At 47.7% G+C, this 20,728-nt stretch overlaps 7 protein-coding genes across 7 annotated transcripts; 3 read left to right on the top strand and 4 right to left on the bottom strand.

Annotated features, from left to right (window-relative positions):
• Positions 1-300: 300 nt before the first annotated feature.
• N7479_002335 (DNA-directed RNA polymerase I core subunit RPA135) lies at positions 301-4,108 on the bottom strand (the record flags this gene model as incomplete). Its single annotated transcript, XM_057250032.1, has 2 exons — positions 301-1,109; positions 1,168-4,108. 2 exons carry the CDS (start codon positions 4,106-4,108, stop codon positions 301-303), a joined length of 3,750 nt encoding a protein of 1,249 aa, XP_057114464.1.
• A 953-nt stretch (positions 4,109-5,061) lies between these two features.
• On the top strand, positions 5,062-5,921 carry N7479_002334 (ADP-ribosylation factor-like protein; the record flags this gene model as incomplete). Its single annotated transcript, XM_057250031.1, has 6 exons — positions 5,062-5,111; positions 5,189-5,261; positions 5,310-5,329; positions 5,389-5,451; positions 5,505-5,576; positions 5,648-5,921. The coding sequence occupies 6 exons, from the start codon at positions 5,062-5,064 to the stop codon at positions 5,919-5,921; spliced, it is 552 nt and encodes a 183-aa protein (XP_057114463.1).
• Positions 5,922-6,769: 848 nt separating this feature from the next.
• N7479_002333 (actin family protein) lies at positions 6,770-8,354 on the bottom strand (the record flags this gene model as incomplete). Its single annotated transcript, XM_057250030.1, has 3 exons — positions 6,770-7,646; positions 7,711-8,206; positions 8,312-8,354. The coding sequence occupies 3 exons, from the start codon at positions 8,352-8,354 to the stop codon at positions 6,770-6,772; spliced, it is 1,416 nt and encodes a 471-aa protein (XP_057114462.1).
• A 1,004-nt stretch (positions 8,355-9,358) lies between these two features.
• Positions 9,359-10,454, bottom strand: N7479_002332 (telomere length and silencing 1 family protein; the record flags this gene model as incomplete). Its single annotated transcript, XM_057250029.1, has 2 exons — positions 9,359-9,597; positions 9,662-10,454. 2 exons carry the CDS (start codon positions 10,452-10,454, stop codon positions 9,359-9,361), a joined length of 1,032 nt encoding a protein of 343 aa, XP_057114461.1.
• A 3,163-nt stretch (positions 10,455-13,617) lies between these two features.
• Positions 13,618-15,168, top strand: N7479_002331 (sugar porter family MFS transporter; the record flags this gene model as incomplete). The annotated part of the gene is made up of 1 exon (XM_057250028.1): positions 13,618-15,168. One exon carries the CDS (start codon positions 13,618-13,620, stop codon positions 15,166-15,168), a length of 1,551 nt encoding a protein of 516 aa, XP_057114460.1.
• A 794-nt stretch (positions 15,169-15,962) lies between these two features.
• N7479_002330 (uncharacterized protein) lies at positions 15,963-17,615 on the top strand (the record flags this gene model as incomplete). The annotated part of the gene is made up of 1 exon (XM_057250027.1): positions 15,963-17,615. The coding sequence occupies one exon, from the start codon at positions 15,963-15,965 to the stop codon at positions 17,613-17,615; it is 1,653 nt and encodes a 550-aa protein (XP_057114459.1).
• Positions 17,616-18,225: 610 nt separating this feature from the next.
• N7479_002329 (GMC family oxidoreductase) lies at positions 18,226-20,330 on the bottom strand (the record flags this gene model as incomplete). Its single annotated transcript, XM_057250026.1, has 3 exons — positions 18,226-19,765; positions 19,833-20,261; positions 20,308-20,330. 3 exons carry the CDS (start codon positions 20,328-20,330, stop codon positions 18,226-18,228), a joined length of 1,992 nt encoding a protein of 663 aa, XP_057114458.1.
• Positions 20,331-20,728: the final 398 nt, after the last annotated feature.

Raw genomic sequence — 20,728 nt, 5'->3', positions numbered from 1 at the left:
GTAGCGAGTTGTTTGTAATGTGGCATCAAATGAAATGAATATTTCGTCTTGTTGTAACTGGATCCTGAAAATTAAATGCCTTGAGAAGATTAGAGCTAAACGTAGCCCATGTACAAAGACCATTTTCTGTAATACTTCTGATTCCACTAGGAAATGTTGTTCGTACACAAAAGAATATTTGCAAAAAAAAAAAGATAAGACAAGAAGCAGATGAGTATAATCATTAAACCAGGTATACGCCACCTATGACATTGAAATAAGACAAACAATTTTTGAGTCCCCCAGTCAGAGACTGATATATCAGTTATCCACCAAGAACTTCATTCTAATACCCATAGCCGCCAACTCGACATCCAGGTACCGCAGCACACCAGGCACGGCAACGATAGTAACATTGTCACCACCAACGTGGCGGCGTCCATTACCATCTTCCCAAACCTCAGCACGGGAGTCATCAAAGGTAGCCTCACGGGCACAGCGACGGCAACGCACAACACCACTAAGACCGCCCACAGCACCAATAGCAGAACCGGCATGAGCATTGGTGCTCTGCTGGTTAGGAGCAGCCTTGGCAGCAGCCGCGGCAGCACCAGGGTTGATAGCCGCGCGGTTGCGGGACGAGCCGGAAACAGCAACTTGCGTGGACAAGAAGGAACCACAGCAGCGACAGATCCAGGTGAGCGTGGAGTCGGAGCAGTTCATGAGACGATCCTGCAGCAAGAAGGCCGCACCGTGAGCAATGAGCGAATCACGCTCCATCTCTCCGACACGGATACCACCACCCTTCGCACGACCCTTCACGGGCTGGCCAGTGAGCGCGTTGACGGGACCAGTGGTACGCACTTGGAACTTGTCGTTCACCATGTGACGCAGACGCTGGTAGTAGACCAGGCCCATGTAGATGTCGGCAGAGAACTCACGGCCCGTGATACCACTGTACAACGGCTCGTTGCCGTAGTAATTGTAGCCGGCTTTGCGGAGCTGCTCGCCAAAGTAGTCGGTTGCGGTGTTTTCTTCGGAGAATTGGAAGGGAGTGGAGTCTTGCGGGAGACCGTGCATGGCACCGGCTTTACCGGCCATGGACTCGATCATTTGGGCGATTGTCATACCTGGGGATATATGTTAGATGGGTGGATAAATTTGATGTAAAGAGGGATGGGGACTTACGGGACGGGAAAGCGTGAGGGTTGATGATCAGATCGGGCTGCATGCCGCTCTCAGAGAAGGGCATGTCGACCGCAGGCCAGAGTTGAGACAAGACACCCTTCTGACCGTGACGAGAGGAGAACTTGTCACCAATAACGGGCTTTCGGGGAATGCGGTACTTGACGCTGAGGGATTGAGCGGGCTCATTGCCAGACTCAGAACCCATGATGCGGATGCTCTCAACATAGCCTTCCTCGGCATCCTTATATTTCATATAGTGAGTAATTCCATCAACGTTAACATACGAGTCGGAGGCGGGATCGAAGCGGACATTGTGCCAAGCCGCGATCTTGTCGCCTTCCTTAACACGAGCACCCAAGTGCGGCATTCCATCTTCGTCAAGGATGTTGCGCACCTGCTCTTTGATCTCGTCGCCGGGAGCGAATCCAAACAGCTTGGTGACCTCACGCTTGGACTTGTTGCGACGGGAGTCATTCTCGGCTAAAGTGATGACCTTGGTCTTGTAGACTGTACCGTGACCGAAGCCACGTTCGTGTGCGGACTTGTTGATAATCATAGCATCGTCCATGTCGTATCCGGTATAGGAGATAATAGCCACAACTGCGTTCATACCGTTGGGGAAGTTGTCCAGACCGTATGCGTTGTAGAGAGGTGGCCGCACAATTGGCGTTTGACCCGTTTGGATGCGGTACAACTTGTTGTCGGTACGGTGAGCAATCGAGGTACCTGGGGTACCCATGGTTTGTTTGCTCATCTGGCACTGGTACATGTTACGGGGAGATTGGTTGTAGTCGGAGAAGGGAGTCATGTTCGCGACGATGGAGAGGATGTTCGTGGGCGAGAACTCGATATGAGTCGAAAGACCGGGAATCAGGTCAGACTCCACACAGGCAATCTCCATGAAGGGCTGCTCAAATGGTCCGACGTAATCCAGCTTATCCAGCGCCAGATACTTGACAGGGCGATACATTCTCGCTGACTGGGAGAACATATAGATACCTGGGTATTGACCACCGCTAGAGTTGGGAATATATCCAACTTCCAATTCACGAGGAATGTTGTTTTTGCCTTCGACCTTCCAGTACCGGATGGTATCGGCGATTTTCTGGGCCTGCTTGGGTGAGCAGTAACCAATGATTCGTCCATCCAACTGGACGACCACGCTCTCGTCCAGAGCCACGGAAGACTCAGACCGGACACCAAGCTGAACCAGAGTCCGAGGCAGATGAGATACATCCAAGTTGTCCGTGGAGATTAAACACTTATGCGACAAATGGTTGAGCAGACCGCAAGGCGATCCATCAGGAGTGTGAACAGGGCAAAGGAAACCCCAACTTTCTGGCAGCAGTTTGCGGACAGTAGTAGTCTTCAACTGAGCGAAGAAACTACCACGGTGAATCATGCGGAAATGACTGATGAAACGGTAGAAGTTGATCTTCTCTGCAATGACGGTGTAACCTGAAGTCTGTTGCAAATCGAGACCCGTAGGACTGACCAAGTTACCGGTGGAAAGGAAGTACTCAAGCGCATTACCAATATTCTCGTTTGATCGCTTGACGATCTTGGAGAGGAAATCTCGCTCAAATGTTTCGTCGGTGAACTTAGCGCCGTTGTTACGGATAGACCAGTCTCTGGCAATGGGACCGAATGAACGGAGCCACTCCTCAATACGTTCCTTCAGGATCATTCCGTAAAGGAAACCACCAAGCAGAATTTCTTGGTTGGACACGGCATCAGGGTTGTCGGGGGCACAATCACCTGCAACTGTAGAGTAAAGCTTGCGGATCATGAAGGTGATCAACTTGAACTTGTCCCAGTCTTGCGTTTCGGTGACATTCTCGTTTCCAAGATGGGGGAGAACGACCTTGCGGAGGAACTCTGTGCCAACTTCCTCATCGGGCATGTCAGCGGGGACTCCGAGCACAGGTCGGAAAGCCTTGCCCAGGTGAGACCGGCAATCGTACTGGCTGTGCTTCTGGTAGGCGTGGTAGGTTCTCAACAACAGCTCGACACGGTCCGTGACGAAAGTGTTTTTCATGCCCTTGGAGGAAGCACCACCGACAATAGACTCGAAGATTTCGCGGTCATTGGTCTCAGCAAGTGCCTTGAGAATCATCATCACGGGGATAAGGTATTCATTCTTGCGCCATGAGAAACGGAAAGTGACGTTTCCATCGGAGAGGTAGTGAAGCACGTTGGTCTGCGAGGTCTGATCGGGACGGACCGATCGTATTTGAACACCGAACTTTGTGTAGGTCTGACCACGCTTGACGAAGGAACCACGGATGATGGACATTGGGTAGTTGCGCTTGCCGACAACCAGCATACGAATGAGCTTCTCGTTACCATTGACGATGAAGAAACCACCCAGTTCCTCCGATTCTTCATTGTGTTGAACGAGCTCCTGGGGAGTAGCCTTTTCGAGGTGACACCGGTTTGTGCGCACCATGATTGGGACATTACCCAGCTCGCGGACGGACTCCATCCAGTCGCCATTGTTGATCTGGTACTCGAGGCGGGCGCGGAGCTTACCACGGTAGGTCGCATGGCGCTCTCGGCATTCCGAGGGGTAAATTTCACGGTTTCGGGTGGCGTACTTGTTGGTGGGGGGCAGGGTAGGCTTTTCGAGGAAGATTTCACGCACGCGGACGTTCAAGCGATTCCGCCTCGGTGGGCGAACGCCTTCTGCTTGACGAGCCTTCTTCTGCTCGTAGGTTTCAAGTTCACCATCGAGGAAGGTCTTAATACCGATATCCTTCAATCCTGCCTCCAGGATCTTGCTGTCCTCAAAGAGAGCATTGAAGGAATCAATATGCGGTCGAATCGACTCGGCCAGCGATGGATAAGCTGTGTGATCGGTGGGAGGATTCTTGAACAGGTTCTCCCGTCGTAGGGTGTCATATTCGACTGACCACTCGGTATCTGTGGCTGTGGGCGCCATGATGGAAATTCGCAGCTCTCAAAAGCCGGTTGATTGCGGTATAAAAAAATAAAGATTTAAAACGACACAATAAATGTGACCGTTAATGTAAAGATAAAAGTGTGGCAATATCGGTTCGATCCCTCCGCCCAAAATTATATCAGCCACTAGACCACAGGAATTGAACCGACAATGGCAGCTGCCAAACGAAGATGAGAGGTCTGTTCTGCTTGGGGAAATTTTTCGAGGGTGGAGCCGGATGATTATCATCACGTGGTGATATACAAAATTCTGGCCTGAGGCACCTTTCGATTGCCCAAAAGTTCCAAGTTCAGACAGTTCGTGCCATGCCGTTTCATCCCTACTAACTACTAACTACGGAAACTCTAGTTCAACTGCCAGTTCCTGGCTCTTGAACCCATAATCCTAGTAAACTCTAGATAAACCTTGCAATACTCCCAGAAATGTGGAAATTTGTAACTACGCCCCTAGATATGCTGCACAATGTCCTCTATTTTTCATTTTTGAGGCCAATGGAGTCTAAGCGCCCTCGGGGTCATGTGTGTAGGTAGCGTAAATTCTCCATAGAAAAATAGTAGATCCAATATCCCTTTTCTATTGACATCTGCCGGCGGTTCTCCCCTTAAAACAACCTAATAATAGGCATTAAATTGTTCTTGTTACGGTGTGACGATCTTGCTTTTTCTTTCTTTTTCTTATCCCCTTCCTCTTTTTCTTACTTTTTTGACCTCTTCATCAACATTGAAATCAACAACCTGTTGCGCAGTTACAAGGTTGACCCCACTCTTTGGCTTTTGTCATCCTGAGCTTTTTCCACACACACAGGCAACTTCCAAGCTCATTAATTTCTCTGCTTTCTTCCTTTTTGTTTTGCTTTTTTAGTTCTATTCTACTATTCTACTATACCGTCTCTATTCTCTCTTCTATTTTCTTCCATAAATTTCTCCTTCGTCATGGCCGGCATATTTCGTGCTATCTATGACTGGCTTCTGAGGATGTTCTGGTAAGTGGGCCATAGATGCAGTTCTCGGGAGACCACGGCCCGTCCCCGCAGATGAAGCCATGCTAAACTCCATATAGGGCCAGCGAGATGGATGTCACCATGATCGGCCTTCAGAATGCCGGCAAGTCTTCTCTGTTGCGTGTCTTGGCGGTGAGTCGAATCCGATAAACTCAGTATCCCGGTTGCTGACCATAATAGGGTGGAGAGTTCACTATCGAGTAAGTTACCATCTGAGAAATCATTTCATCTCGGCCATACCTTAATCTCTTCCATATAGCTCCATCCCGACAATCGGATTCAACACCAAAAAAGTGCAGAAAGGCCATGTGACCTTGAAATGGTATGTTCGTCCTTCCCAATAAAAGCACCAGCGGCGCTAATATATCCCCGCAGCTGGGATCTGGGCGGCCAACCTCGATTTCGGCCGATGTGGGAACGGTATTGTCGGGGTGTCAACGCGATCGTGTAAGACTTGCTTATTTTCCCATTTCTTGGATCATTTCTCCCTTCCGGCTGGCATACTAACCAAAGTGAAGTTATATCGTGGATGCAGCAGATCGTGATGCACTCCCGATAGCGACAGAAGAACTCCATGACCTAATGAAAAAGCCCACGCTGGATAGCATCCCTCTCCTGGTTCTCGGGAATAAGTCCGATCTTCCAGACAAGCTGTCTGTTGATGAGATCATCGAGGCGATGGATCTGAAATCCATCACTCACCGCGAAGTAAGCTGCTATGGTATCAGCGCCAAGGAGGAAACCAATCTTGATGCTGTCCTGCATTGGCTCATTGCCCGAGCTAGCCGATGAAGACACTACCCCCTGTGCCTACCACCTTTGACACTTGACCTTGACTCGCGATATCCCTTTTCGTTTGTTTCCATACCCCTTGACTGTCTCGCATTTTGATTGTTCATGTCCTGTAGACTCTAGCGTGTTTGGCCCGCAGCCTCGGATATAACGACGTTGACGATGTAGTCTTTTTTTTTTCTTTTTTTTTCTTGTCTTGTTGCTCATGGATTCTCGAATTCGTGATGATGATGTATGTTAACGGTCATTTGCGTGATCCCTGTTCTTTTTCTTTCCCGTTATTTTTTTTTCACTGGTCGATTTCCTGGATTGATATGTATTAGAATGTCTTAGTAATGCTCATAGAGCTGGTAGGAAAAAACTGACTGAAAAGCCAGCTGGGCAGGGATGGCCAACATAAATAAAGTGAGACACGGACCACCCCGGGGCTGCACTGATGTGTTGGCAGCCAACACATCGGTGCAGACGAATAAGCATCTCCCACCAATGACATCTCACATTAAACATCATATCTTACAGAGCTATGGATTATTTGAAAATTGGAAAAAAAATAATTCCGTTGTAAATTGGATATCATTGCTTGCCACTACATATTTTTATATAGATGATATATGATATACACTGCTGTGCACCTTCATGTCTTGCGTATTATTCTTTGACAAATCAAATCAAGTGGCATTAGTCGTACACAAAATATCTAGATCAGTTTTGTAGGCCCTTCCTTGCAGACAGCCCAGATCCGGAGTTGCTCAAAACCCTCTTTCAAGCGCCCAAGATAGCGCAGTAACGCCCGTAAACATCAAAAAAACAAAAACCAACAAGACTGCAATGCGAAGATATTGAACCACTCATTTGCAACGCTTCTCTACAATGTTGGGCCCATGCTCCTCGTACTCCTTCTTCGAGATCCACATCTGGTGGAAAGTTCCCAAACTGGCCAGGATACTTCCTCCAATCCAGGAGCCGAAGCGTCGCTCAGAGGTGTTGCCGGGAGCAGTGACACGGACCCTGGGACCAGGGAACATCTGCATCAGTTCGTGGTTGAGACGATCAGTGAATCCATAAAGCAAGCTAGATCCACCTGTCACAACGACATTGGCCAGCAAGTGGGGGCGGAGGTCGACGTCGACGCCGGCCAAAGAAGCCTTGACAAGTTCTGGAATAGTCTGGGCGGGTGTCGGGGGAGGGAAAGGCGATTCGGGGTCTGGAATGGCAGCCTTCGCATCGAACAGAGATTCCACCGCGCGGAAACGGTCGACACCAAAGACTTGGTTGTACCCATCGGGGAACTCGAATGGGCGACCGGGAGTATTTCGAGCCAAATCTTCGTTGGAGACACCCGTAGGGCTGGGGGCTGAGAGCTTCGTAGGCCCGGGCCAAACCTGGACAACACATTCCTTAAACTCGGACAGTGTACGTTCCTCAAGCAGAGCACGGTACGACGCATCGGGTGCCTTGTCTGCGGGGAAAGTCTTGTATTTCGCTTGGGGCGGTTGGCCAGCTTCGACAGCCGTCTTCGAGCTGATAAGGTAATGCGGTGTGATTGTGATGGGTTGCGGGGAGTTTGCCTTGAAGATTGCGTTGATCTGCGACGAGATGTAATCACCGCCCAATGGAGAGTGCTGCACGCCCCGTTTCAGGATCATGCCGTCATGGATCGGGGTAACAGAGATGTTGGAAGCTCCAATGTCAATTACCAGGGCAGAGGCCTTGCCGGAAGCGAAACTGTGCATGGAATTGGGTCAGCAAATGGTAGACCTATCATAGTTCATCGGCTTAGTATACGTACGCAGCAAGAACACCACTGCGCGCCAGATAAAAGGCCGGAGTATCCCATTTCTCCATTGCAATTTCAATGGTCTTTTCGCGTGCCTTCGCCGGGTTCCATCCAGGCTCTGTCATCAACAATGGGCTGTCCGACAAAGGCTTTTCCTCTGACTCCACCTCCATTTCTGTAGGGAGCTCATCTGGGGAAACGTCATTCAGTCCGTTCTGAAAGGGGTTGCCTGCTTTTGTGCCCGTGAGTCGTGAGATGAATGAGTGCTCCCACACTCTCTCTGCCATATCCCAATCCTCGACGATTCCATCCCTGCCAATCGGGTTGTGGATGGACAGACCGGGTCGTGGGGTGACGAATACATCATCGCCAAATACGAGCTTCTCTTGGCCGTCGGCGTTATATTTTCCATAGTAGGTTGGGATCAATGACTTGGGGGCATCTTCACCAGCAAAGCCCGCGCGGGTGGTTGAATATCCCGGGTCTAGGACAATAGCCGACACCTCATCTATAGTCGTGCGATAATTAGTATCTTGCGCGGTGAGTAGTGGCCAAGCTTTTGTGGGATCGCAAGAGCAGGCGCAATTGGAATGGCATATCTGGGATCACATACCTCCACCATACTCGGCAGCTTGAGGTGGGTTGGAAGGGTTCATCGCGAAAGTTGTGCAGGTATATCAGGAAAGGGCCGTAGCTGTCACAAGATCATGTGAATATTTTAGATTAGGTCGCCTTAAGACAAATCAAGACCTGGCCACGCGTATCGAACGGACAATCAGAGGGGCTGGTTGGAGGCAGGAGAAGGGCGGGTCTTTTTGGTGCGGGTGTAGCTTTGGCTTTGACACCCAAATGGGCAGTTCAAGATCAGGCTTAGTCACCGCCTATGAACTACTGCAATGACTAATCAGGTGCAGTGGCCGCCTGGGCGGGCCCCTCCAGTAGGAAGGCTCCAGGACATTATATATGGTCCTCCTTGAGTCTTTATCCTTTTATGGTTAAATATTGGAGAGGTAAAGAGTGGTTTGGAATGAAGGGGCCATATTATAATGTCAAGATAAGCTGGCGAGGTGTTGTACCAACATACCCAGGCACAATCCGAAACGAAGCAGGATCTATAGTTACTGGACAAGATATACCCAAACAAGATATCATTTCCTTTTGGCTTTTGTCCCTTCATCTTTGTTTCTCGCATCTTGGTACCCCTACATGTTACTCCAACGTTTAGGCAAAAATATCCATTTAGCCTATTGGAATATCTGTACTAATCACCTAGCATGTGTATGGATATATATATAACTAAAATAGTTAGCCAACTAAGCAGCCTTTGTCCTTGACAACACAGAACTTTAGTAGATTTAATATCTAGTTGACTCGAGATCGCCCCGTAAACCATGTACTTGATCTAATATTACAATGGCTTTATTCCTCCTTGATGCTTAGGGCCAGAAGGATAGAAAGAATCGCCCACAAACCACAGATCACATGCGGTTAAAACCAGCGGCCCGTGATTTAGTCGGTAGCCCTTTTGAAAAAGAGGTCAGAAATCGCATTGAAAGTCATTATGGTATCGTATGCATATCAAGAAAAACAAATGCCGTAGAGGATTGAGTAGATAAAAGTCCATATTAAGGGGGCCAGCCGTTTTGGATGAAAATAACAATCATTTCTTCCCCGCCTGTGCTTCCTTTTCCCGCATTGCAGCCCTTGCACTGCGACTGCCACCAAGCTTCGGACCCCGAGGCGCCTCAACATTAGCCGCCGGTTTTGCTGCGGGTTTAGTTCGACGACGAGTCTGCATGGCATCCATAAAGTCCCGCCTGAATTGCTCAGCAACTCGGTCATCAGCAGCCTGTTGGTCATCAAGCTGAGTTTCCTCCTCAGGTTCATCATAAATTTCCACTATAACAGCTAGCGTTAGCAAATACAAAGATCTTGTAATATTTCATGTTTGAATATGACCCACATTTGCTCTCACGTAGTACCTCCTCCACAAGACGATCTCTTGCGATGTCTGCATCTGTCCTCTGTTTGCGATTACGCCATGACTTGCCGTCTGGGCCAGGGCGACCTGTCTCTGTAGCAGAATAACTCGCTGATGTTGGCAGTTCACCCTTCCCGGCCATTTGCCGAGTCGCAGCTTCTGTCCGCGCAATGTTTCGCAATGTAGTTTCGTGACCAAGGTCGATTTCATGGAGTTTGCCTAGAGAGGCAGGTTCCCGTGTCTGGTGTCCAGGTAGCGAGAGCCCCCCGGCGACTTCCTCCTGGTTTGGTTGGTTGGAGCCTGAATGGTCCGTCTTTGAGTCGGGCTGGTAGCGCTTAGCCATTTCGGAATCTATGAATGCCATCCTTATCTCGTTAGTCCACATAAAACGAACTGGATGATTAGCGGGAAGAAAGATTTCGTACATGTGCTTGTCAACATCGACTGTCTGACCGGTATATCCAGTGAAACGTTCGTTCATTGCTCGTATTTTCTCGTCCTCGGTTTGTCCAGCCGGTGGTATTAGCGCTAGTTGCTGGCCCTGATTATCTCCTAGTCGTGACGCGGTAGAAAAACCAATGCCGCCCTTTCGAGCTGCGCGTGGGCGCCGAAGATTATTGCTTCCCGGAGCTTGTGACGCGCCGGCATTGTCATTTTGATCATCGGCCTCTTCGTTGTCGGGGCTCTCATGGTCAGGACGTCGTCGCATGAATTTGCGCTTTTTCGCTGGCCGAAATAAGGCTTCAACTGGCACATCATCTTCTTGTGTGTCCATTGTGATTTGCGACAATGTAGACTTGGATGGCGGGGGAAAACGAGCTGGAAATTAATTGTAAAGGTGAGGTCATTCAGCAGCAGACAACCTTACTACAATTCGTCGATACCAGACCGCCTTTTATTCTGCCTACTCTATCGCGTCTAGTTCAATGACCAACCTTCGAAGGTTGGAAATCATAAAATCCATATATTTTTGTATAAATTAGATATAGATCCAAATATTCCATTAGAAGATTAACTTGAAATTGCTTGTAGGCCAAGCCACAATATTGTAGCAAATAGATGTAAACCTAGGACCTTACCTAAGGTACTAATCCAGGCATGAGGCTGCGAGCCTGCGATAGAGTGAGTAGAGATATAATAGGCGGTCGAGCTTGGAAGGTTTACATGATGATGCTGCCTGTAGTAACGTGTACACCCGTGGACTAGCCTTTAGCTGATATAATTCTTGAAATATAGTCGATGATGCATTCAATGTTCTATCCATAATAGAGCTAGGAAAGGTTGATTAGAGATAGATGAAGTGGATATTGACATCGCTAAACTGGTTTAGGTAACGTACGTGTCAATTTTTCCAGCTCAAGTTCCCAAATAGATCTTTTCATTTATTCGAAATACTCAATCTCAATCAGTATAGAGCTGAAATTTGTATAGTTATCAAAACCGGAGATAATATTGAGAAGAAGGAGGTTGTCCTGTGATTCAGGGACCATAATCCATCCACCTATCCATCCTGAGCTCCTCTACCTCTTTCTGAGCATTCACCTTCTCATTCCATACAGATTCACCTCAAAGTAACGGAAATAGCTGTTACCATGTAGTTGCCTAAAGCATTGAAGGGGCCAGATCAAGCGGTATACCATACATATCTATTAATGGTATTTTGCTAGCTGACGCATTCAGGTTCACAGTAAAATCCTTTGTAAAAGCCTCGAAATCATATTGTTTCAGATCAACAGTTTATTTTATATTAGGAATAGAGGTTTGGCTGTTATTGGTCTGCTTTTAAAGACCCGATTCGAGGTCAAGACTTCGAGATGCATGGTGTAATATGAGAATTAAAGAGTTGAGAGTGACTATAAAGTTTGACAGGAATTTATCCTTGTGAGTGGCACAAAGCAACACAGGACTATAGTGCGTTGTAGGTCTTGCGCTATGACATGGCAAGAGGATCAAGTATAAGATCAAACTTTACATTACATCTTGGACCTTGGAAGTTGCCAATGTTCTAGCCTTTCAAGGTCATGGATTTTACCTCTTCCCGAGGTCCGTTTCCTGCCGACTTGGATAGTCTTGGGGATTGTCATCAATCCAATTAGCCAGAGTAGTATCCCGAATCAAATTTAGCCGAGAAATCAATAGCTACGCGTGTTACCCGGAGTAACTAATGATATGCCGCCCCAAATTATGAACTATGTAATAAATTTGGCATCATCAGAAGAGGGGCTGGGATAATAATACATTGGCTTTTTGATTGCGACTTGGACAGACTATAGAGTATACCTTCCATGGAAGACTAGGGACTGTAGCGGATGATATTATTTCTGATGTTTATCATACAACGGAGTGAAATGGGCTGAGACGCGAGGGTATGGTGCATTTAATTATCAAAAGTGAAACCAAACATATTCAATATTGTCCTATGTGAGGAAAGTCACCCCCTAAAGGTCTTACTCCGTACCATATAGGGGGCAACTGGGTCACACTCATGAAGGCACATGGATATGACGCGTTTGATTTAGCTATCAGTTATTCTATGTAATGAGATTTTATTGATAATATGAATCGGGAATTCTTAGACGGACTGTTGTACTCCACTCAGCTCAACAGAAGTTTTGTTTGATCCATTTGTGCACTAGAAATCTGGAACATGACCCCGGATGGGGTATATGGGTTTATTTCTGGCCTGATCCAGGATTTGAGGAAAGCTGCAAATAACCGAACTCCGTCTGTAAGCGTGTCAGTGCCATGAGAGAGGAAGATCAGGTATATTCACAAACCATCCTAGGTTCGAGTGGTTTGGTAAATCACCAAGCTACAGTGTACAAAATACATGCGAACTTGTTCTTTCAATTTGGCTGCTAGAGAAAGCCCGCTGACAGACTGCCTAAATCACCCATTTGATCATTGGTCATGTTTTTTACCTTATCTTAGGCATCTACTAGACCCCGCAAAGAATGTTGAAATCTCTGACTCCGGGTGAGCCGAATAAGTGCACGGTGTGGAGTGCCTCCCATCTTGCCCGTGTCTTTTAGTCTCAGTAATATTTCTCGGATATCTCTCGGAGAAAGGAAGGTATCCACCAGGAGAGAATATGATGTACATAAGGGACAATGTAGGTGGCTGCATAAAAATTCCGACACAATCCAGGATCTGTAAGACACCAATACGGGCAAATCCGGAGAATGACCGAATGGTGGAGTGCATTGAAAACAACTAGAAAGGGATCTGTATCCTCCCCGGGGGGCACCCCAGATTAATTGAAGTTGAATTTACTATGTCTTGGCACTTGGCAGTGGACAAGCCGAGCCACTCAAGCCTTTCGGAACCGATTTTTCTACCGCCGAGACCGGCCCGAGTAGGCAATGAGCAACCTCGCGTCAACATTTTTCTGCCGGCATTGTTCGGAAAATAAATTCCCCTGTACAGATTTCCCCTGATTCCCCCCTGACTCTCCCAATTCTATGTGTTTAATAACTGAGAATCATGGGGAGGATCAGAACCTCGGTCTGAGTGACATCTAGCGTTCGGCATTTTATCCAATCAACCCTGGGTAATAAAGATCATCCCGCCACTTAACTTTCCAGGACTGATTTTCGGCCCTAGCACCGTGGATCTATGTTTTAAGCGCTTCTGATTCGGGAGTGGCGAAGGCGTGGAATCCTTGCACACCGGGACCAAACCCTACCCCGTGGAGTCGGCGATATGACCGAGTCACAGCCGATATTTTCGAAATTCAACCAAATTGGTGCCGCTGCGGTGGATAGATGTCTATCCACTGTGGAATTCTCCATCCCACAGGTACAGGATTTTAATTTTCGCATGCGGGGTCTCCACGAGACCAGGTTCACCGAAGGGTATAAACCGATAAAGAGACCGGCCTCCCTTTTTTCTCTGTTTCTCTCATCCCTCAGAGTGACCTTCCCTATACACACTCCAACATGGTCACATTATTCCGAGGAAAAGCGCTGAGCGTGGCGCAGGCGTTGCTCATTGTAGCACCGGCCTTCATCGTTTTCGGTTACAACCAGTCTGGCTTGGGCCCTCTGGCTACATTGCAGAGCTGGGTGAGCGTGTTCCCAGAAATCGACACAATCAACACAGAGGGTGCTCAGCATTCGCAAAACTCTACAGCAAAGGGTACCGTGATTGGATCCTTCCAGCTCGGTGCTCTATTTGGAGCCTTGTCATGTACATTCCTGGGTGACCGGCTCGGTCGCCGCAAGACCATCTTCTTGGGCGCTGTCCTTACTATAATCGGCCAATTGCTGCAGACCGCTGCTTATGGCCTCCCACAATTCATTGTCGGCCGTATCATCCTCGGTCTCGGTGTCGGTCAATTGAGTGTTGCTGTTCCTGTGTGGCAGTCTGAGTGTACGTCAGCTAAACATCGTGGACAACACGTTGTCGTGGATGGTATCTGTATCTGTTTGGGTTATGTTCTCTGCAACTGGATTGATTTCGGCTTGAGCAAAATCGACGGTGCATTGCAGTGGCGTGTTCCGTTGGCCATTTCCTTCTTCTTTTCCCTCGTTGTCGTGCTGTCGGTCTTCTTGCTTCCCGAGTCTCCTCGATGGCTTGTGCGAGTTGGCCGCATCGAAGAGGCTACCAACAGTCTCGCTGCCTATAAGGGTCTGTCCGAGGATGACGAGGCTGTTCGTGTCGAAATCGCTGGTATTGAGACCTCCCTTGAGAGTACGGTCGACAGCGCCTCTCTCATGGATATATTGGACTTCACCAAACCCGACGATGAGCGCCTGCTATACCGATTCTGCCTCTGCGTCGCACTGCAATTCTTCCAACAAATGTGTGGTGGTAACCTGATCTCGACATACGTGTCAACAATCTTCGAAGAAAACCTCAACATGGACAGCGATCTGGCTCGCATTCTGTCTTCATGTGCCATGACCTGGAAGTTCATTTGCAGCTTCATCTCTTTCTTCGCCATCGACCGACTCGGCCGCCGAAAAATTTTCATGATCAGCGGTACTGGTATGTCTATCTGCATGACGGTCCTGGCCATCACCAACAGTTTCGAAGACAACACAACTGCGTCGATTGTTTCGGCCGTCTTCATCTTCCTTTTCAACACGTTCTATCCTATCGGTTTCCTCGGCGGCAACTTCCTCTACTGTACCGAAGTCGCTCCTATGCGTCTCCGTGTCGCTATGTCCGCCGTCTCGACTGCGAACCACTGGCTTTGGAACTTCGTCGTTGTCATGATTACTCCCGTTGCGCTCGATACCATCGGATACAGGTACTACATTGTGTACGCAGTCATCTCTGCCTGTATTCCAATTTCGGTTTACATCTTCTACCCCGAGACGATGAACCGCAACCTGGAGGCTCTCAACCATGTCTTCCGCGATGCCCCGACTCCATGGGATATTGTCTCCATGGCTCGTCACCTGCCCCAGGGTGAGGCTGCTGAGGTTGACACGTGGATGCATACGGAGGAGAAGCGTGACATTGAGCAGAAGGAGAATGCCTAAACTATAGATCAAATTTGTTGAGACGTTGCCAATTGTATATACTATGCCTGACGATGATGATGGAATGGGTTGTATTGAAGTAAATATATAAATGAGATCATTAGATTAAGTCCGTCAAAAATTTCATGTTTCCATATTCTATTTATTTCCCATCAGATGTTTAGCCTAAGTAAATCAATAGGTGTCTGAAATTTTTTTTTTCTCTTAAGCAATCTCCACTGCTGAGCAATCCATAGCCAGTGTAGGTAATACCGCCGTGATTCGCCCTTTCACTATGGCAACATGATATGCATACAAGGAGTTATGCATCTAATTCAACATAATGAAATTGTCCAGTTTAGGCAAAATGTGGTGTTGGCAACTCTTTGAGGGATCTCAAGTCAAGTTTCTTTGTCTTCTATTCTTGAACCTCTCTCAGCTTTCAAGCTTACTATCTTCAAGGTGATATACCATGTCATTGTCATTGATATATTCTCGATTTCATTGTTTTCCTAGGATTATCTGCTCCACTTCCGAGTTTCTTTGTCTCCCAAGGCTATGTTTGGATTGTCCACGTCCTCGGGGTCACTATTGTTGTTCATCCTTTGTTTTGTATTCTTTGGCCCTATTTCCAGTGAATTTTGTGTTTTACCACTAGGCTTACAATAACTTCAACAAAGACCATTAAAATGTCCTAAGCTACGTATATAATCTCTCTGTGCATGTCTCATGCTCTTCGTTCTTAGCTTGTTCTCAATAAAACTAGAACTATATTCTATCTGACTTCAATTATTGGTACTAAAATTACCGGCTCAATGTTCAAGAAGATTCGTCACACGTTGATGTGCTTTCCAAGGAGCTCCTGCAATTGTGACAGTGACACTGACAGTGATACTTCGGAGCCCCAACCTAACCGCCTACGGAAAAGGCCACTAGAACTTGCCCGGCGCCAATCAGTTCCGAGAAATGTAGTCAGAATCCCTTCTCCAGTTGAGCCCAAAGCCGGCGGTGAAGGTGGTGAGGGTTATGAAGATGAAGCTGAGAACGGAGGTGAAGACGGCAATGAAGATCAAGACGGCGACAGAGATGAGGATATAAGCGAAGATTATGTTCCTCTAAGTCCCACACCTAGCGAGGTTGAAGTTTCTCACACAGGCATAACACCTGCGATGAGTGAGACAAATATCAACGATGAGTCTTCGTCTGATGAATATTATTCAAGCACTCGCCATACAAACAGACCACCCCAGGTAAGTGATACCCATTTTATCAGGTCTTCATCTGGTGATGAGGTTTCTTCCGTCTCAGCTGCCAATGTACATACAGGCATAACTCCTGAGATGAGTGATACCGGCCTTAGTGACTCCCAATATTACTCACTCCCAGATTCGAGGGGAAGCTCTCTTCCGGAAAGTACGCTTTTTGCAGGTGAATACAATACCGATGAGGACTATAATGGAGCTGACGACGACAGTCTCGATCTGAATCGGTCCGATGATCAAGAAATGTACGACGATTCGGTAGAGCCCGAAGAATCTGAATCTTCTGACCAAGAATGGTTGAGCGACTCTAGCGATAGGAGGCGCCGACGTTCTATAGACAGTCAAGCTCGGGCTGATGCTGAGCACAGGGGTCTTTCTGGATCCAGGGGCAGTAGCGGTAGTAGCAAGCGCCAGCGTCTTGCAGGTTCATCCGACATCGCAAGCGGGAGAGTAAAAACCGGCATCGAACCGACCGTCGAGGACATTACCAGGTATAGAAATATAGGAGCACAATACCAAGCATGGATAGACGACCCCGAGGAGCCAGGGTGCCGAATTCAACCTGCAACATTAACTATAGAGGAACTGACTGATGGAGCGCAACAAATGCCTTGGACAATCGATGAATCTTACTTCACCGTTGAGCCTATGGCACTAGAAGGCGGCGACGTTGAATCGATGAATATTGCTCGCGGTGGTCCACGATATCGCTATACACACATCCGAAGGGATCCGGGGCCAAACTCGCTCGACGCTAACGAATTTGAACATCGAGTTGCTCGTGGTGTGCTTGTTGCGGAGAGACTTTCTAGGGAAGATGGTCCTCATTGGAATGAGATTGCTCGGGCTCAATACTTGCTTGATTTCAACTTGCTAACTCTGAGGCATGTTTTGTTTACTGATATCGGTAATGATCAAACAGCTCCATATATACGCCACGAACTTTATCCTAGAAGGTTTGGTATTGAGTGGTCAGAGGCAAGAGACGTTGACTGTATGGTATTTAAGCACGGTAGTGCTGAATACCAAGAGCTCCTCGGTACAAAGTTGGGTAAAGGCGTTGCCTGTCTTATCCTTTCGTCATTTCCTAGGGGCACAATGAAGATTACTCGCATTGTCACTTGGTCAAATGCGACCTTACCGCAGATGAGATTTGAGATTGAACCTGTTATAGCTGCGCCTATTGCCGTGGGCACAGCTGCATGAGCTTTATGATTTGATTAAATTAGTAATTTTCGACTGATGTCACTATTTAATTATTAGAACTATTCCCAGCGATAGAAGATAGAAGTCATATATTTTACTATTAGAAATTCTTGGTTTTCCTGGGTAGATGACCTGCCAAGTGTTCAACGTTGGAGCAGTCGTTACTTTTTAATCTTCCAAGGTTCTTCTCTCTTTCCTCCTTTGAATAACTTCCAACGCTGAGGGATAACTCTGAACCCTAACAATTATGTTTTAGAAGGCGCGACGTACCCGCCTGTCAGTATAAACCCCCCTCCTCCCCCTCCCCCCATCTCTCACTCTCTCATACACACACTGTCATAGAAAATTCATCTGCACATTTTATGCTTTTTCTTGCCTTTTTCTACCGTCCAGCTATAAACTGAGAAAGGGAAGCAAAACATATAAAAAGAAAAAAAGACTTTTAAGAAACTGCCGAAAAGAATCACAAGGCATAAGCGGCTGACTATTCTTGTATAGCATCAATAAATTATATAATGAAAATAATTTTTGTATTATGTATTCACAAAAAGTAAAAGAAAACAAGACTTAAAGATTGCAAAAAAGGTACCAACGTGGACTAGTATCAGTATTATACAGCATCAGCAATGATAACTTCGGCAGCCTTCTCACTGATCATATAAATGGGCAAAGCGACATAATACCCCGGAATATTAGGAAAGACTGAAGCATCTACAACACGCAGTCCGTCAACCCCACGAACGCGGAAGTCAGCATCTAACACAGCCTGAGGGTCCCCATCTTCTCCAATAGCAGCAGTGCAGCAGGCATGGTGGCCCCATGCCTCTTGCTTAATGAAGTCTTTCATCTCACTCTCAGTAGTGACATTAGGTCCCGGCCAAACCTCTTCAAACCCGCCATCGAGAGGAATAAGGTCATCAAAGATCGTGCGGGAAAATTGCATTGCTTCATACACAGCCTGTAGGTCCTTCTCATCTGCACCATCCGAGGTCACTCCCGCATCGAACGAGTGGAAATTGATAAGAGGCATATCACGTGGGTCCGTAGAGCGCAGCTCAACTGTGCCAGCGTTGTTGCGGGAACGTGACTTTAATGTGATCCAGGTCCAGTGCTGGGAATCTTTGAGACCTTCGTAAGAGTAGTTGGGGTAATAGCCGGGAAAGTTGACGGGTGCTCCTGAAATCAATAGGTCGGGCTCATCCTCTGCGACAGACGACTTGCGAATGATGGCAATGGCGATTCCGTTGGTGGTGTAAGTGCCTTTGAAGAATGGGTCGTTTTCGTACTGTTCCAAACAGGGGTCGGGAAGAGAATACATAAAGGTGCACTTGGATGTAAGGACGAAATCAGTGGGTGACTTGCCCACTGTGCCCATCTCATACCGGTCCTGCAGATTCCGACCGACGCCAGGGAGATCTACAAGGGCTGAAATTCCAAGCTTGGACAACTCCTCCTTTGGGCCAATGCCACTCAGCTTCAACAGCTGGGGAGTGTTGAATGAGCCTGCAGACAGGATCACTTCACGAGAAGCGCTAACTCTACCTGGTGTCCCATGACTCGCTGTCTGGGAAGCCCGGGGATCTGCACGGTAGAGACTCTGTCCCCGAAGGTAGTCAACCCCGGTAGCCCGTGGCTTGGCTTCGGTGGTATCGAAGCGGAGTTTGGTTACCAGTGTGTTAAGCTGGATATCAAGGTGGTATTTCCGCGAACCATCAGAGTTCACAGCATTGACTGTCTTCATGACGAATTCTCGAGGGCCTGTCCGCTTGTACTCAGGGACATCCACAGCAAGAGGAACTTGATATGGACCCTCTTCGTAATCGCGTGAGGGGAGGGGGTTGTTTAAGTCACGCAGTAAAATTGCTGCAAGGCCCGTGACCGTGGTTATCAGTTTGCCCAACAGTGTTTGGCCCGCGGCGGTCGCACCGGCCAGGATCAAGGACAAAAGCTTTTGATCTTCGATGACGAGGCGCAAGTCCGTGAGACTTGTAGTAAGCCAGCCGTCAAAGCCGTGGCCTAGCAAGCTGCTGGGTAGATATCTGTTGCGCTCTAGTCTCTTGAAATATTGTCGCATGTTTGAGGCGGACCATGAATCATTGCCAGTGAGACTGGCCAGTTGCTCCCAGTCATTCTCGTATGGGTAGATGGTGCTATAAAGATACTGGTCAGAATATGATCGCCACGTCCGACAGATACCGAGGAGAATGTTTGACTCACATCATGGCGTTGTGAGCAGTGCATCCACCTAAGGTGCCCGCTCGAGGGTACAAAATCCCCAATGATTCGGAGCCATTGGGCGGATTGCCTCCAACATGAAGATCACCGGCAGGTGTCCGGTAAGTCATCTTGGTGTCTTCTTTCTGACGAGTCAAGTTCGAGTAGTGGTTCACAAAATAATCCCATCTCATCGGCTCGTATTCGGTGGATTGGAGCTGCAGAGCAGGGACAATTTGCTGGGTCGCGTTTCCCTGGTCATCCCCGGCTTCTAGAAGAAGCACTTTATATCCTGCAATGGCCAACCGTGCTGCTACAGGGCCACCTCCAGCACCAGAGCCAACAACAACATAATCATACTTGGTGGTGGAATTATCGTTACCCGAAGAGCGCCTGTGTGCATCGTGATATCGATGATCTGGTCTATGATCACTATATTATGCTATTAGTCTCATGTGTAATCAAGAGCTAAGCTGACACCGGAGGACTGGAGGTGTACATACGAGGCTAAGACAACCGAAAGAGTGGAAAATAGCCCAACTACTGCAGAAAACCGCATTGCAAAAGGGAAAGCACGGAGATGTACTCCAAACCCAAAAAGTCAAACAGAACTGTTCAAGCAAAAACCCAAAAAAAGCGAGCGACGATAGATGAACGACCAGAAACCTGTTCTCCTGGCTTTATTATAGAAGCGTATGAGCAAAAGCACGATGAGCACCCATAGTACGATCTTTGGCCATGCTAGCATATTCCTTCATTTTGCTTCTGGAGGTGATCGACATAATCTTCCACTTTCCAAATTAGTCTGTATCACGCATGTATATCCATCCTGAAATACGACACCAATGCAGCCCTGGTAACGGACCGTTCCCATGAACCCTGTACTTGTGAATGGCCAT

This window comes from Penicillium vulpinum (assembly GCF_028829585.1).
Source record: "Penicillium vulpinum strain IBT 29486 chromosome Unknown utg000001l_segment0_segment0, whole genome shotgun sequence".
NCBI lineage: Eukaryota > Fungi > Ascomycota > Eurotiomycetes > Eurotiales > Aspergillaceae > Penicillium > Penicillium vulpinum.
The sequence above is the reverse complement of the archived record's forward strand: the minus strand, read 5'-3'. Positions and strand labels throughout refer to the sequence as shown.